An 18225-nucleotide genomic window follows, 5' to 3' on the forward strand; every position below is an offset into this window, starting at 1 on the left:
ATGGTTTCTACTCCATTTGTCTGTCCTTATAGCCACATGCTCATCCTCCATCTTGCCTCATGGTGGGGCCTTTCTCAACCTTTCTAAGGCCCAAGGCCAGGCATCTAACTCTCAGACTCCCTCTCTTCTGCCCAGTCATAGGCTACAGCATCTTTATTAGCCATCAGGGATAATTGGGGAACATTCCTTATCATCACATGATTACAGGTTTGGCTGGTAGCTTATCAGAGTATGTCTGTTAGAGTTAGGGGCTGGGATAAAGGGTTGAGTGGGGAGTATGGTTGTAGAAAAAACACTTTGGGATCTGCTGGAGGTGACGGCAGAGTGGAGGAGGAAGTAAGTGGTCTGCTACAGAGCTGGGGGTGAGACTGAGGCACTGGATGTGGAGAGGAGAGAAAGGGAAAGAGGGAGAGGCTACCTGCTTCCCTGGCTGGAACGGCTGCTCACAACTGCCTGTAACTCTAGCTCTAGGGGATAGGACACCTTCTTTTGGCCTTAGAAGGTACCCTATGTGTACATACACTAAAACAAAAAACTGTAGCTGAATATTAAAAAGCAGTGTTTGGCCAGGCGTGGTGGCGCGTGCCTTTAATCCCAGCACTAGGGAGGCAGAGGCAGACAGATTGCTGTAAGTTTGAGGCCAACCTCGAACTTTCTGGGTCCTCATCTCAGAATTTTTTTTTCAGTATTGTTTTGGAGGATGGGAAGCACATGGGGATCAGAAGACAACTTTTGGGATACCATATGAGTGTGTGTGTGTGTGTGTGTGTGTTTTGCAGGGATCAAACTCAGATTGTCAAGCTTATCTGACAAGGCTTTCACTCATCTTGTCCGCCCAGAGAACTTTTTCATTGATTCACTCCAAGGATGTCTCTCTCTTTTGCAATCCCACCTCTTTCAGATTGTCAGAGCACTCCAAATTCTTCCCCATGTTTTTGATACTTACTCTAACATTCAGCTCTAGGTTTTTCTTTCTTTACTCAATTCCACAAAGATGCTCAGCAGAGAAAATCCATCCTCAAAAACAATTTAATTATGGAAAAAAAAAAAAAAAACCCCAAACCTTTGAGGCTGCTTATTCAATAGATCCAAGCCTTACAATGTATCTTATCACGTCAGTCTTTTGTTTTGTTTGTTTTATTTTGAGGGCTTCTCTGTGTAGCCTTGACTGCCCGAGACTAACTTTGTAGACCAGGCTGGCCTGGAACTCACAGACATTCACCTGCTTTGGCCTCCCAGAGTGCTGGGATTAAAGGCTTGGGCCACCCCATGCCCAGCTTCACTTGTTTGGTGAAAATAAATGGTATAGAATTTCGTACTGAGGTTTAAAGGAGGAGCCAGGTGTGGTGGTGGCACACCTTTAATCTCAGCTCTCAGGAGGTGGATTGCCCTGGTTTGGAGGCCAACCTAGTCTACAAAGTGAGTCCAGGACAATCAAGGCTAAACAGAGAAGCCCGTCTCAAAAAACAAAACAAAACAAAAAGCAAAAAAAAAAAAAAAAGGTTTCTTTGGTTTTTCGAGATTGGTTGTCCTGGACTCTCTTCGTAGACCAGGCTGGCCTTGAACTCACAGCGATCCACCTGCCTCTGCCTCCAAGAAAAGAAAATTAAAGAAGGAATACAAGAGTTTTTTTTTTTTTTTGCATGTAGCTAACTGCAATGGAAAGGAAATTAGCATTTATTTTTAAAGGCTGTCTGTGAAGCACTGTTGCAGACTGGGTTACTAGTCGTCATGATTAATGACTGCTGATCCATTAGGTACTTTCACTTTATATACTTAGTAGACCTGTACTACAGATTTGACATGCATCAAACATTTGGACCGCCCTTATGGACTCAGTGACCAGGGCCAACAACGCCACTCTAATTAAAAAAGATTTATTTATTACATATATAATATCCTGCCTGCACGTACACCTACACGCCAGAAGAGGGCACCATATCTCATTATAGATAATTGTGAGCCACCGTGTGGTTCCTGGGAATTGAACTCAGAACCTCTGGAAAAGAGTAGCCAGTGCTCTTAACCGCTGAGCCATCTCTCCAGCCCCCCCCCCCAAACAACTTTTTATGTCTACAGATAATTGAACTAGCCCATCCTTTCTCCACAAGAATGCTTAAGTTGACTCTCTAAAGAGTTCAGACCCCTGTTTTCTAAGACTGGAACTTTAGGGGATGTTGACAGTGTTTGTGCAGTGTGTTTTCCGAAACAGAGAATGCTTAGTCCCAAGTTTTAGAGGGTATCAATCCCCTGTACCCCCGCCCCCTCCAACTTCCTATCTGAGAAGAAAAATACGCCCCTGAGAGGCGCCAGAATAAGCTCGCTTCCTCGCGGAAAGTTCCAAGACAAGAGGTGACACATAATGAACTTCCTACTATCCGGAAATGAGACGCTCGAGAACTCCGGAAGTCCCGGACAGGCGCTTCCGTCCCGCACTGGCACAAATCGCCCCGCTCCGACGCATGCGCATACCGGTAGGCGCTTGTCCCTCCGGAAAGGGCGGGCCCCGATGTTTTTCCCTACTGGACAGAAAGGAGGAGTTAGGGATTTCATTAGAAGCCCCGCCCCCGCCGTGACGTCTAGAGACGCGACGCGTCGCCACGCAATGCGAATCGGGAAGAGGGGGATGAGCTGCGCTGGTTTGCGTCTGAGAGCGAAGGCTCGTACTCCCTCGGGTGGTGGGCGATGGGCGTCAGGCGAGGAGGAGGCCGGCGTTAGCGGAGCGCGGGAGCTGCGGTGAGTGCGGCCTGGCTCTGGCCCCGGTTCCCGGGGAAGGCGTCCTCTAGCTGCTGGTCATCCGGGAGACGAGCCCTGTCCGCAGAGAGGTGGGACAACCCCAGACAGCTCTAGGAAGGGCCCAAGCCCGGGTCTCTAGCGTTGCCGTCCTGCGCTTGGCCGGCGAGCTTGGTGTGGTCTGCCAGTCTCCGAGGGTGGCCTTGACCAGTTCTCCTTTCTTCTTGGATACTGGACTCGACTTCGGTCTCCTTTCTTTTGCTTCCGTTTTCTGGTTTTTGTACCACCTACAACCCCAGGCCTTACTTAACAACCATTTGTCATACTTTCCCTGTTACCCCGGACCCCAGCCACGTATGTTTTTAATGGAGTACAAGAATTGAGTTACATAAATTCATCACACAACTTCTTCAAAGAGGGTTCCCTCCCCCCTCCCCAAATGTGCCTTAAATGGTAGACTTGTGACACTGACAAGTTAATTTCAATTCGGACATACCGAGGGAATTGTCAGAACCCCAGATCACATGTCCGTTTCCTCACAAAGTTGCAGACGCCGTTCCTATGATTAGTTCTTGCCTTCAGCTTATTGTGACCTTGACCAACTCAGTCATTCAAGAAATATTTACGTGACTCACAGAGGTGTTGCAGAGTTCAAGGAGTTTAATATTTGTTGTTTTTAAAACACCATTTATTTCTTTTTCATTTCTGTGCATTGGGGTGAGGGTGTCAGATCTTGGTGTTACAGACAATTGTGAGCTGTCGAGTGGGTGCTGGGAATTGAACCTAGGTATTTTGGAAGAACAGGCAGTGCTCTTAACCACTGAGCCCCGAGTTTAATATTTATTAAAAGCTCCAGGATTTTGGATCAAAAGAATGCCTAACTGAAGGGTTTAATAATTGTATTTTTAGGCAAGTTCTTACTACGTAAACCAGACAGACTGGTCTCAAACTCACAGAGCCCCTCCACCCTCTTCCTGGAGAGTTGGATAAAAGTGTGCAGCCCAGCTAGGGTGTTCTTTATTAATCTGTAGGTTCTTCTTAGTTGTGTATATATCGTGCTGCATTAAAAAACAACCTAGGTTATTTTTGTTTGTTTTTTGGTGGCTTTTTAAATTTTTTTTCCAGACAGGGTTTCTCTGTGTAACCTCGGCTGTCCTGGAACTTATTTTGTCGACCAGGCTGGCCTTGAACTCAGAGATCCGCCTGGCTCTGTCTGCTGAACACAGAGGCACCAAGGCACGCAGATGCTCTCTGTGTGATTTTTTTTTTTTTTTAAAGATCTCTGCTTTGAGAGTAGATTATGCATTTTTAACTCTTCCTGCTTAAGACTCCCTCTTGAATGTCAGTTATATTGTATTTAGGTAGTCTCTCTTCTATAGAGCACAGGCCCAAAGGTGATATTGGCTGTATTTGTGCTTCTTTAAGTACACTTAATTATAACTAATAATTACTATATATCTTAATATACTATATCACTTTAGATACTTAAAATGTACTATTCCCACTCTGTTGACTATATATTAGGTTTTTTTGTTTTTGTTTTTGTTTTTTTTTTTTTTTGGCAAGGTTTCTCTGTGTAGCCTTGGCTGTCCTGGACTCCCTCTGTAGACCAGGCTGGCCTCGAACTCACAGCAGTCCGCCTGCCTCTGTCTCCCAATTAGGTGCATCTTTTAAAATTGATTTGTAAAGGTCTTGTAGTAGTAATATAAGCCTGTTATGTCATGAATAATTGTTCATAGACTTGTACTTTTTGAGATAACTATGAATAAGAGAAACTAACAAAAATATTTAAAGATGCCTTTATCATTTAACTTGGTGATTTATTTACTTGAACTTTATTAATCATTATGATCTTTTATTTGTTGGTAAGAATATAAATGGGATGGAATCCATATGGCTTTGTAAAACAGTTGTAAAATAAAGCCAATACATCAGCTGGATGTGGTGGTGCACGCCTTTAATCCCAGCACTCGGGAGGCAGAGGCAGGTGAGTCGATGTGAATTCGAGGCCAGCCTGGAGTACAAAGCAAGTCCAGGACAGCTCAGGCTAACACAGAGAGACCTTGTCTCAAAAAAACTAAAAAAAAAAAAAAAAAAAAAAGGCAAACACATCACACTTTATTCATAAAATGCTTAGTATCCTAATTTTTTTTTAAAGGGAAGAAGATTATTTTGTCTTCCAGTTTCGGACACTTCTGCTCAAGGTTTGTTGGACCCCTTGCTTTATGTCTGAGGTGAAGCATAGTCTCATGGTGGCAAGGGTTTGTTACAGAGAATGTTAACCTCATGGCAGGCAAGAAGCAGAGAGCAATCCGGCTTTTTTTTCCCTCTGTCTGCATGTTCATTAGGCCAGATCATATTATAGATGGTTGTGAGCCACCATGTGGTTGCTAGGAATTGAACGTAGAACCTCCAGAAGAGCAGTCAGTGTGCTTAACCTGTGAGCTGTCTGTCCAGTCCCCCCCCGCCCCCGCCTTTTTTTTTCTTTATTTTTTATTTTATTTTTTTATTTATCCTAGCACTGGGGAGGCAGAGGCAGGAGGATTGATGTGAGTTCGAGGCCAGCCTGGTCTACAAAGTGAGTCCAGGACAGCCAAGGCTACACAGGGAAACCCTGTCTCAAACAAACAAACAAACAAAAAACAAGGGTTCAATTTCTTGGTGATTTAGTCTCTTGATTTTAGTTATTAGTATGTAATGTCCTTGCATTTTTTTATTGTGTGTATTTGTTTATATGTTTTTGAAAGTGTCTTAGTGTGACCAAGGCTGGCCTCTAACTTCTGGGCTTAAGAGACCCTCCTGCCTCAGCCTCCCCAGGTAGCTCGAATTGTAGTTGCGTGCTGCTGTACCCAGTGGCTGATATCTGCACAGCACATGCATGCCTGGGAGGCAGGAAGAGGGTTTCAGAATCTCTGGAACTTGAGTGAGCTGCCGTGTAGTCGCAGCCAGTGCTCCTCAGCATTGAGCCACCTCTCCAGCCCTGAAATTGGGATTTTAAAGTTAACGTTATATTTCTGTTTAGACATCGTTGTTTAGATATTTACTGTATACTCAGTATGCTCAGGACTGAGCTGCTCATTTTACTGAAAGGTGGCAGTCCTTATTTGGGAGCAGTTTCTCTTCTAGAACTCTGGGTAGTGTCCAACACATTTTGTTTAGCAGGGCTAGAGGAAAGAAAGGTGAGTGCTCTTAGCACCTCATGGGCCGGGGCTGGGTTGCTGCTGGATTTCCTGTACTGTGTCCAGTGGCTCCCACAGCCAAGCTCACTCTGGTCTGAAATGTGAGGAACCTCAAGGCTGAGAAGCGCTTCACACACTGATCAGTTGTTCTGTTTGTGTTTTTTGTTTGTTTGTCTTGGTTTTTCAAGACATGGATTTCTGTGTTTAACAGCCTTGGTGGTCCTGGAACTCACAGGGATCCAACTGCCTCAGCCTCCTGAGTGCTGGGATTAAAAGCAGGCATGCTCCACCACTGGCCACTCGTTGATCCATTTCTAAAGTACAGCTTTGTTTTTTTTACCTCGACATTTTTGTTGTTGTTGGTTTGGTTGTTGGGCTGTTTTTGAGACAAGATCTTTTTATGTAGCCCAAGGGATCCTTGAACTCACCACCTTCTGGCTTCAGCCTCTGTGTATGCTGCTCCACAGTGCAGTGTTTGCTGTGAATGCTTCTTATTGTTATTTAGTAATAACATTAGTGTTGTCTGATTTTCACAGAAGGAGATGAGGTAATGTAAGGAAGTGAAAATAGTCTTAATCATTGGGTCACCAAAGCAGTGTGCCTAATTTGTTCTTCCCTGCAGTGGCTTTCTAATTATTCTTTCCCATAGTATTGTTCCTTTAGTCCTGTCTCTTTCAAATCCATCTTGTATATATCCATTTTGGCAATCCTGAGGTAATACTGACTTACTGCTTGCTAAGTCCAATGTAAAGGGTCTGGATGGCTTCCCAGGCCCTCCATTCTGTGGCTGCATCTCCTTGCTAACATACCGTTAGCAGCTGTTAAGTGTTGGCAGGACTGTTACGGACACAGCACACCATCAGTGTACTCCTTTGGGTCCAGCGATTATTGCTTAGTGATTTCTATGGTTTGCCTTGCTTTTCCTCATTGTTTTTCCATAGTAACTTCCTACTTTATGTCTGTCTGTGGTGCTTCCCTTCTGCAATGCTTCCTTTCTCACCTCATCTCTCATCATTTCAGCCAAATTGTTCTTTGGGCCAAAAACGGTACTGAATATAGGTAACAAGCACTGTGGAACTCAGTCCAAGAAAAGAGCTCCAAGGACTGGAACTGGCAGAGACAGAGGGCGATCTTACACTGGCCCCTGAAGAGGAAGGGACCAGCATTGAAGAAGACACTGGGCTGGCTGAAACTTTTTCTTTCTAGCTGAACTGGATTTTCCTTTCCTTGTCTAACTAGTGACTAGAGTCATATTAATAGAAATAGAACAATTGATTGTTGATTTATTGTTTCATGAGATTAACTTGCCCTTATTAACCAGAGTAAGACACTTGTGACCAGATATCACTTAGAACAGTGCTATCCAGAGTGAATGGTGAAGGTTCCCCCTCTTCTTCAGTGATGAGACATGGCTGCAGTATGCAGTATGCAGCCCTGCCTGATCTGCTCTCCTTAGCATAGGAAAGCTTGCCTTGGAATGGAAGTCTGATGACTATAAAAGGCTTTTTGGTTTGTGTTTTGTCATGAGCTTATTTTGTTCTCAAGCAGCAAGAAGGAGTTAGTTCTGCGGCCAGTGTTGGTCTTTGAACTGCATCTGTCATGTGAGCCATTGAGTTCTTGTTTTGTTTTGAGACGTTGTCTTGCACGGTAGCTCAGGCTGGCTTGAATTCTTAGTTCTCCTGCTTCCTGGGTCCTGGGAGTTCTGAGCTGCATCTGGCTACTTTGTTTTTTGTTTGTTTAGTTTTGGTTTTTCTTTTTTGTTTTGTGTGGTTATTTTTTGGGGGGCGGTTGTTTTGTTTCTTTCAAGCTAGAGTCTCTCTTGTAGTCCTGGCTCTCCTGGACTTGCTTTGTAGACCAAGCTGGCCTCAACTTGGAGATCCACCTGCCTCTGCCTCCTGAGTGCTGGGATTAAAGGCGTGCGTCCAGCCTCTGTTTTTGGTGTTTCAAGACAGGGCTTCTCTGTGTAGCCTTGGTTGTCCTGGACTTGCTTTGTAGACCAGATTGGCCTGGAACTCAGAGATCCTCCTGTCTCTGCCTCCCCAAGTGCTGGATTACAGGTGTGTACCTGGCCGCTCCTGGTTTATTTGGCTACTCCGTTTACTTTAGTTTACAATTAAAAAAAAATTTTTTTTTTTTTAAAGTATTGCATACTTTTACTGGGTTTTATGTTCTAAGCCAGCCCGGACTTCATAGCAAGATTGTCTCAAAAAAAAGGAATATATGTGTGGGTTTTGTGTGTGTGTGTGTGTGTGTGTGTGTGTGTGTGTGTGTGTGTGTAATTTATTTATCTTAAAAACCCATTGCTAAAGACTTTAGGGACATGTTTCCTGCTGTATCTGTCATGTGGCAAGACCTAGCTTTATCTTTGTAGGGTTTCTTGTATCTGCTTCTTCTATTCCATTTCTCTTGCCCTAATTCCAACCTCTGTCCTTCTTTCTCTACTGTCATTACAAACCCATTACAGTAGACAACTAGGAGTTTCTCCAGTCCATCTCTGTGCTCTTGTTAGTCGGGACTACAGAACTCCCCCAGAACCCTGCTTTGACTCTTTCATTACCTTTAGAAAACAAGGTAAATAGTTATGTGCAGCTTATGGTCTGGGTGGAGACCGGTTTTTGTGACTTTACTACTTGTGGCTCTTTGTATTTTCCCTGGCAGCTGATTCCTAGAGGTACACTTGGTTTCTTTTTTTTTTTTTTTGGCCTTGACCTCACACTATTTCTCATCTCCATCAAAGCCATCTTCATCAAAGAAGATACATACATTCTTTCGTTTCTGATGAATTCTAATTCCCTTTGGTAATAGTTTTCCTTTCTTAATTTTTTTGAAGAGTTATTTATTTATTATGCAGTATTCTGCCTGCATGTGTCCCTGCACACCAGAAGAGGGCACCAGATCTAATTATAGATGGTTGTGAGCCATCATGTGGTTGATGGGAATTGAACTCAGGACCTTTGGAAGAGCAGCTACTGCTCTTAACCTCTGACACATCTCTTCAGCCCTCTTAATGTTTTTATTTGAAACACCATCTACTATTTTTGTTTTCACTCTTTACAGTTTTGTTTCACATTGTTTTTGGCTTTTTGTTGTTGTTGTTTTGGTTTGGTTTGGTTTGGTTTTTTAGCTTTCTGTTGAAATATCCTATTTTATTCCTTCAGCTTCTAAAAGCACGATACTTTATATAGCATAATATCTATGAGTGTTTTAAATTTAACTTTAAACTAGCTAGTGACTTACTCTCTTAAATTATATACATTATCAGGCCAGGCGTGGTGGTGCACACCTGAAATCCCAGCACTCAGGGAGGCAGAGGCAGGTGGATCACTGTGAGTTCGAGGCCAGCCTGGTCTGCAAAATGAGTCCAGGACAGCCAAGAGTACACAGAGAAACCCTGTCTCGAAAAACAAAACAAATTATCTACACTATCTGACATGGGTTGCACATTTTTTTAAAAAGATTTATTTATTTATTATGTATACAGTGCTCTGCCTGCATACCAGAAGAGGTACCAGAAGAGGGCACCAGATCCCATTATAGATGGTTGTGAGTTACCAGGTGGTTGCTGGGAATTGAACTCAGGACCTTTGGAAGAACAGTCAGTGCTCTTAACCTCTGAGCCATCTCTCCAGCCCCCGCACATTCTTTTTTTTTTTTTTAAGATTATTTATTTATTGTATATGAGTGCTTTATCTGCAGAAGAGGGCATTAGATCACATTATAGATGGTTATGAGCCACCATGTGGCTGATTGCTGAGCCTGGAGTCTGTTAACTTACTTGTGAATCAACAGAGGAATAAGGAATAAGAGATAGAAAATAGAAATAGAACACACACACACACACACACACACACACACACACACACACACACACACACACGAGAGGAGAGGATGGATGAGGTAAATGGCTCCAACAAACTTCATTATCCTGGTTACACTTGTTATAGCCTGAGCTGAAGCATCAGAGAAAGAATTACCTCACAGTCAAAAGGATTTATCACTAAAACAGGTGGAAACCATTATAATGGGAGGAATTTTAGTGTTTGCATGTTTCAGTACTAAGCTAAACATTTCTATATCAAGTCTTACATTCCAAGATACAATGTAGCTTTAAAATGACAGTATTTTATGTCATAAACTGACAAAGCATAAGGAACGACAACAAATGTTTGTATTTTTTGACGTTAAGGTTTATACTTAATTTAGACATGTCTTGGTAGTCGCATTATTTTCTGGGTTCATGGGAACTTCAAACCAACTTGTCTATATTTATGGTACATAACCAGGATTCGTGGTGCAGTCTCTAGAGTGAAAGCTTATCTGAAGCCACAAATCTGTTGCAAGCCTGTCTCCTAGTGAGATGTATGTAGTTGGCAACTGGAGGTCCACAAAGGTATTTATTGTGGCTATAAGCTTTCTATCAGCTAGCTAACTTTTGTTTTGTTTTTGTTTTTCGAGACAGGGTTTCTCTGTGTAGCCTTGACTGTCCTGGACTCGCTTTGTAGACCAGGCTGGCCTCGAACTCACAGCGATCCACCTGTCTCTGTCTCCCGAGTGCTGGGATTAAAGGCATGCGCCACCACGCCCGGCTTATCTAACTTCTTAACTTCTAAAATTGTTGGAATCAAATCATTCATTACTAGGAATTATGAAATCATCAATTCATCTGAATAGCAGTGTATCTTTATAAAGATCCCATTTGAGGTTTGTTTAATCGCAGCGGCTAAATACCCAGAAAGTGAGGGTTCACACCATGCCAAATTTTTGAGAGATGCAGCAGCACAGAAAAGAAGGTGTGTCAGAGGCTGGGTGCCTCGAAGTACAGACTTTGCAAAATGCCGGGTTACATTCCAGAAAGCTCACATGCCTACTGAACTTCCTTAAATAGAATGGCTCTTGACAGGTAGCCTGGTGAATAGTCACATGGTACATGCCTTGCCATTCTTTCTGTTTTCATTTTGTCAACTCCATATTTTCTGAGAATTAACATATCAGGAAACAAAGAATATCACGAACCATCGAAGACCCTTTCAGAGTAAACCAAAGTGTAGGAGTGTTTTCTGACAGAAGCAAAATATGTTGGTTTTGTTCCTATTTTCCATATACCTGGTTATAAAAGTAACTTTTATTCTTCCAGCTCAGTTGTTGTCTCAGAGGCTTCCTGCTGCCTTCTGCTAACCTAGGCCCTGTCCTGGAAGCTTCTAGCTTCCATACAATCTAACCTAGGCCTAGAATGTTTCAGCCTCTGACACTTACTGCTTAATAAGCTCGCCCTTGTTCTTTCTGAGCCCTGGGCTGGCTGGTTCAACTCAGCTGTTCTGGCTCTAACTCCTCTCTCAGCTGACTTATTTCGTCTGGCTTCTCTCTCAGCCAGGAATTGTTCTGCTTGGCCCTAACTAATTTAGCAATCTGCTGTAATCTCTGGCTTCTTCTCATTTTCTTTCTTTCTTTTTTTTTTTTTTTTTTTTTTTTTTTTGGTTTTTCGAGACAGAGTTTCTCTGTGTAGCCTTGGCTGTCCTGGACTCGCTTTGTAGTCTAGGCTGGCCTCGAACTCACAGCGATCCGCCTGCCTCTGCCTCCCGAGTGCTGGGATTAAAGGCGTGCGCCACCACGCCCGGCTTTTCTTCTCATTTTCTTGCTCGTTCCATCTTCACCTGAGTTCTCTCTCTCTCTCTCTGCAACCCATCTCTCTATTACTGTCCTCTCTGTAAATTCCTTTCTCTGTAAAACTGCCTTTCCTCTCTCTTCTTGTGAGAGTTGGCATATCCTATTCTGTCAAGTCTTCTCTGATTCCTCACCTTTCCTGCCACTCGATTAGATATCACTTTCAAACATGGGTGCTTCCTTCTGCAAACTAACTTTACCTTTGTCTGGAATTAAAAGCATGTGTCACATGCCTGGACCTAAGCTTTTCTTTACCTGATACTTTCTCTATACCAGGCTGGCCTTGAACTCAGATCTGTTTGTCTCTGTCTCCTGCTCCTGGATTAAAAGCATGCTTGCATTCCATCCAGATCACACTGATCTAGAAGATGTTTGGATGTGATCTCTTGCCAGAACAGCCATGTTCTGAATTAACATTCCTCTACACCTGGTTCTGCCTACAACTCTTCTTTTATAAGATGATATTTAAAAAAGTAAACAGGTGGGGCATGGTGGTGCACACTTCTAATCCCAGCACTAGAGAGGCAGAGGCAGAGGCAGACATATTACTGTGAGTTCAAGGCCAGCCTGGTCTACAAAGAGAGTTCTAGGACAACCAGGGTTATTACACAGAGAAACCCTGTCTCAAAAAACCAACAAAACAAAACAAAAACAAAAAACAAAGAAAATAAAATATTTCGAGTTGAAAATTTTACTCATAATATGTATACAATGTGGTTTTAATAGACAGTAATATAAAAGCTCATATTCTATTCTTTTAATAAGATTTTGATACTGGTGGCAAAACGATATAATAATCCATTTAATAAACATTTGAAAATAAGTATTGCTTATACCATAGGGTGTGTGTGTGTGTGTGTGTGTGTGTGTGTAACTCCCAAAATAGATACTCAATATAATTTGAAGTGAACCCTGCTGGGGAAGGATATAGTAGTGGGTGCTAGTTTTCATTTGAATTCAGAGTCTCACTGGGTACCCAGATGGATGAAAAACTCATAATCCTTCTTCCTCAGCCTCCCAATTGCCGGGGCCATGCCTGGCAGTATAGTGCTATTTTTGCTTAGCGTGTGTGCATATAGCATGTGGGGTGTGTGTGGGGTGCCAGGGCCCTGCAGCCAGGCAGTCACCTTGCCTGAGCTGCATCCCTAGTCCTGACACTATTTTATGACACTGTTTTTTGCTGATGAGGATAATTAACAGAATTTTCTGTTTTAGGAAAGAACTACTTTTTATGAACCACAGCACCCATCGTTGAAGTAGAAAAGCGAGCATCGGTCATCATGCCTGCTGTAGCTTCAGTTCCTAAAGAACTCTACCTCAGCTCTTCACTAAAAGACCTCAACAAGAAGACAGAAGTTAAACTTGAGAAAACCAGCACCAAGAAGTATGTGCTCTTTGTTAGTTTGATTAAATCATATTAATTTTACATCATTTCCTTATTACTTAGATTTAATGAATGGCCAATTTAAAGTTTATTTGAAAAACGATGTGATCACCAGAGTGAAATAAGATGGAGGAGTTTGTGGCTTTCCCTTAACAGAATAAATGTTTTATTGCTCAAATGTAAATTACCTGCTTCCTGGCCAGTATATATACTAGATGATTTAAAAAAAAAAAAAAGGGTTCTAGAAGAGTTATTTTTGCCACAAACCATTTTTTCTTACAAAGCAATATAGCTGTTAATTAAAGATACGTGTAAGTTAGGGTTCTGGCGGGTAGTACTTCTCTGATTAAAAGAGGGGCTGTACCTGGTTTTTTTGTCTAGTTATCCTGACTGGTTTTATGACAACTTCACACAAGCTAAAGTCATCTGAGAGGAGGGACCCTAAGTGAAAGAAATGTCTCCGTAAGGTCAGGCTGTAGGAGGCAGGCCTGTGGGACATATTCTTAGTGATTGATGGGAGAAGCCCAGCCAAGTCTACTGACGGTGTGACATCGTGGGCTGGTGGTCCTGGGTCTATAAGAAAGCAGTCTGAGCCACCCACGAGGAGCAAGCCAGTGAGCCTCGGCCTCTGCATCAGCTCCTGCCTGCAGATTCCCAACAGGTTTGAATTCTTGCCTTGGCTCCCCTCGGTGGACTGTGACTAGGGATGTGTAAGCCAAATAACCCTGTTCCTCAGTTGCGTTAGTCATGGTGTTTCATCACAATAGAATCCGTAAGACAGAAACAGTATTCTTTAGGTTTTATTTTGTTCCAATTTGATAGAATTTTAACTTAATGATTTGTTTTAAGTGTTTTTACTTCTCCAGCTTTACTTGCCATCGAAGGGACAGGTAGAAAAATGTGCCTTTCCAGGAGAGGTTCCAACTCTCAGGGTCTAGTGGTCAACTGATTCTGATACTTGCTGGAAATATAAATTTGCTAAAAATAGGTTGTCCTTAAAATTGTCAACTCTAGCAGTTAAGGAACAGTGAACTATAAGAGAACTTTTTGATCAAATTTATTTTCAGCCAGGCAGTGGTGACGCACACCTTTGCTCCCAGCACTTGGGAGACAGAGGAAGGCGGATCACTGTGAGTTCGAGGCCAGCCTAGTCTACAAAGTGTGTCTAGGGCAGCCAAGGATACACAGAGAGACCCTGTCTCAAAAAACAAAACAAAAAAATTTTCACCAGAAAAAGTGATTTAGAAGTTAATAAGTGATTATATTATTATTTAGATGGAAATAAGTTTTAGAGAGAAAGGCAGACCTAGCTACCACATTCCCCAGACTTAGGAAAAGCAGATCTTAGAGAGCAAGGGGAGAACAATAGATATTCTCTGACATAAATAGGACATAAATAGGACACGCAATCCCAAATGAACCAATGAAGACAAAGCTAGAGACCTGTGTAGTCACAGGAGCATTTTAATGAGTCATTGTATCAAGCAAATAAGTGTAAAATGGAAAGAAAACAAAACATCATTGGTAACAGTTGAATGGTAAAAACTTTATTTAAGCTGGGCGTAGTGGCATAAGCCTTTAGTCCCAGCACTCGGGAGGCAGAGGCAGGTGGATCACTGTGAGTTCGAGGCCAGCCTGGTCTACAAAGTGAGTTCAGGATAGCCAAGGCTACACAGAGAAACCCTGTCTCGAAAAACCAAAAAACAAAACAAAACAAAACAAAAAAACAAAAAACTTTACTTAAAAGTGAGGAGAGAAAAATCCAAGAGTACACCGTTGTTTGATAATATTTACCAGCAACAAAATGGCTTTAAAAAAAAAAAAACCTTCTATAGAAAAAATAGAGGAGTGGCTTACTTCATGAATGTGGGGTAACAAAGTAATGTTGCTTAGTTCTTGTTGCTTGGGTTGTTTTTTTTTTTTTTTTTTTTTTTTTTTTTTGTTCTTGTTGCTTGGTTTTTTTTTTTCCAGTAAAGCCACCTAGGAACTTCATTTTATTTTATTTATTTATTTATTTATTTATTTACTTATTTATTGAGGTATGGTTTCTCTGTGTAGCCTTAACGGTTCAGGACTCACTCTATAGTCCAGGCTGGCCTCTAACTCACAGAGATCCACCTGCCTCTGCTTCTCTTAGTGCTGGGATTAGAGGTATGTGCCATCTCACCCTACTGTTTGAACTTTCTCAAATACTAAGCACAGGAACATCATAAAGGTCAGACCTAAGAGTCATTCCTTTCTAGCAGGGTCTGGCTTATCCCTTAAGCCTAGCCTAACCCCAGAGGGAGGGTATAATTTGTAATTGTGTGAAGTAATACAACCTAAGTATTGATTTTTTTTTTTTTTTAAAGATTATGTATACAGTGCTCTGCCTGCATGTACCCCTGCAGGCCAGAAGAGGGCATCAGATCACATTATAGATGGCTGTGAGCCACCATGTGGTTGGCTTTTGAGACAGGGTTTCTCTGTGTAGTCTTGGTTGTCCTAGACTCGCTTTGTAGACCAGGCTGGCCTGGAACTCACAGAGATCGGCCTGCCTCTGCCTCCGGAGTGCTGGGATTAAAGGCGTGCACCACCATGCCTGGCTCAATGAAAATTTATTTTATCAAGGTCATCTGCAGAATTTATACATGATGTGTATTTTCCCCCAGTACCAGGTATTGTAAATTTTTCTATTTCTCAGTTATGTACACAGTGCTCAGAAGATCTTCAAGACAGCGGAAGAATCCAGACTAGATCGCGATGAGGAAAAGGCCTATGTGCTTTATATGAAATATGTGGCGGTTTATAATCTTATCAAAAAAAGACCTGATTTCAAGCAACAGCAGGTACCCTTTTTTTTATTCCTATTTGCTGTTTTTGTATTATAGAGTTATTGATTTCCTCTAAAAACTTTAACTACCTGTGAAATAATTTTTGTTCCTCCTCACATCTCCTGGTGTTGGCAGCCAAATTTTGGGCCTGGCAATACTAAGCAGGATAGGTCACATGCTCTCTTGACAAGTTTCAACTCCTGTGTGGCTAGGGAAAACAAAGCAGAAACATAGTTTCATTATTTGTGTATATATAGAAGTATATAAACTGATTGTTTGCTTTTTGTCATAATAAATTATTGCTAGGTCAAATGGAAGGATTCAGTTGATTTATGCACTGAATAAGAAAAATAATAGCTGAGTGCGATAGCTCTGGCCTTTAGTCTCATGTAAGCCCAAGAGTTCTGGGACAGTTTGGACAGCATAGTCAGGTCAATAAATAAAGCAAAGGGACTAGAGACATGGCTCAGCAGTTAAGAGTGCTTTGTGTGGAAGACCTGAGTGTAGGTCCAGCACCCATTTCAGGTGACTTAGAAATGCTTCTACCTCCAGCTTCAGGTGTGCAGTGCCTTCTGGCCTCCATGGACACCTGCACACACGAGGCCCACAGTCACACAGCACACGTATAAATGTGTTTTCAGCTGCTTTAAGGTCACATGTTTAAGTGTTATATATATGCCAGCCTTTTTATTTGGTTGACATAAATATGTATGACTTTAGAATTAGGAGCAAAACTTCAGTATCTCTACTTTTTTTTCCTTTTTAAAATCTGTTTAACAAGTTCTAGTCTTTCACTTTGCTGAGGTCAAGCGTAGAAAGAGAGGGCAGTCATGGAATAGGCAGAGAAACTGACAAGGATTGGTTTGGAAAGAAATGATATTTGCATTTCAGTTGTCCTAGAAACAGGCAAAATAATGTATAGGTGGTGTCAAAGCATAGGAAGAATGCTGTGTAGTACTCCCACCTTAGAAATGACCTTGTATCATGTAGAAATAGCAAAGTACTGCCTAGAGATTTCTTATCCCACAGAAGAGCCATTCTTTGTCTAAGAGGGTCTCGTAGCCATGCTGGCCTCGAGTTTATGGTCCCCCTGCCTCATCTCCAGCACTCTGAGTTCAACAGTGCATCATCATGTCCAGCCACTTAAATATTGATACTGATATTTTATTTTGGAGGTTGCGGTGGCACACTCTGTTAGCTCTGGATACTTACTAGTATTTTACTTTGTTCTGAAGTGGGAAAGTTGACTTATAGATGGGACAGATTTTCTCTTATTTGAAGTCCCCCAGAGTACTGTGAGCGATAACATTTCTTAGTAAAGATGGGTGCCTTTAATGGTTTAGGTCATGGTAGTAGATCATCTTCTACCAACGAAGCTATGCTAATTGCTACAGGGTTTTAGAGGAGTGTCCCTTGTACTCAGGGGCTCAACTGCCTGTCGATAAACGGCTGAATTAGTTCTGTCATGGGAGAAAACATCTTTTAATATTTAAAGGCACACTTATCTGTAGATTAAGAAGCCAGAGTCTGCCTAAATTAAAACACTCTTTAAAATGTTCACATGAGCCAACATGGTGGCACACGCCTGTAATCCTAGCACTTAGGGAGGCAGAGGGAAGTGGATCTCTGAGTTCAAAGCTAGCCTGTTCTGCAGATCGAGTCCAGGGATAGCCAAGGCTACACAGAGAAACCCTGTCTTAAAAAAACAAAACAAAACAAAACAAAACAAAAAAAACCTAAAACCCTAAAATGTTCCCGTGAAATTTCTTGTAAAGCGAAGAGGCTGGTAAAGATGGCTTGCTGTAAAGCCTAATGACCTAATTCAACTCCCTGGACCCACAGGGCGGGAGAGGACTGATTTCCCACAGGCTGTTCTGCCCTCCACGTGTACACTGTGGGGCTGTATGTCACACACCTCCATCGCAACCCTGCTCGGAACTCTCTAAAATAAATTCTTGGAATGCTTGAAGGTTGCTTAGCTTTGGTGGCTGCTGTTGTCTGATTGGTCCGTTAGTGAACTGATTTTGTGTATGTTTGCTTAGTGCTTTATTTTTGGAACTTAGAAGTGTTTTTTCTCTTTGCAAGGTTGGAATTACTTTTCTGATTGCTTTTCCTTGAATAGGTTGGAGTTAATTTTGATGGCTAAGAACTCTTCCTTGTCCTCAGTATCACTGAGTTTGTGAAGGTCAGGTTAGGAAGCTGCCTGCAAAGGGGGCAGGTGATTCAGGCTGGTGTTTCGGACGCTACAGTTGCTCTGTTCCCTATTTGCTCTGTCTAGAGCATCTCATCTCTCCTGCCTTAGAACTGTTTTTGTTCGTTTCTTTTACTCTAACCTTCCTAGTGTCTCTCAAGTATGTGAGGTATTAAACTACCTAGATGTTTTACAGTTACAACTACTTAAATTGAATAGGTTCAGGCTATGTACCTGAATCCCTTCAGAATTGTGTGCTTTTCC

The 18225-nt window shown here is 42.2% G+C and overlaps 1 protein-coding gene across 1 annotated transcript in view; it reads left to right on the forward strand.

Moving 5' to 3' along the window:
* The first annotated feature begins 2640 nt into the window (after nt 1-2640).
* Nucleotides 2641-18225, forward strand: part of Usp8 (ubiquitin specific peptidase 8) — a 55893-nt gene continuing 40308 nt past the window's right edge. Inside the window, exons 1-4 of the mRNA XM_051144559.1 lie at nt 2641-2736; nt 10196-10302; nt 12789-12957; nt 15641-15785. Of these exons, the coding sequence (XP_051000516.1) occupies nt 12854-12957; nt 15641-15785 (249 nt within the window). The 5' untranslated portion in view covers nt 2641-2736; nt 10196-10302; nt 12789-12853. The remainder of the gene's footprint in view (nt 2737-10195; nt 10303-12788; nt 12958-15640; nt 15786-18225) is intronic.

Source organism: Acomys russatus, chromosome 4 (assembly GCF_903995435.1).
Source record: "Acomys russatus chromosome 4, mAcoRus1.1, whole genome shotgun sequence".
In the NCBI taxonomy this organism is placed as follows: Eukaryota; Metazoa; Chordata; class Mammalia; order Rodentia; family Muridae; genus Acomys; species Acomys russatus.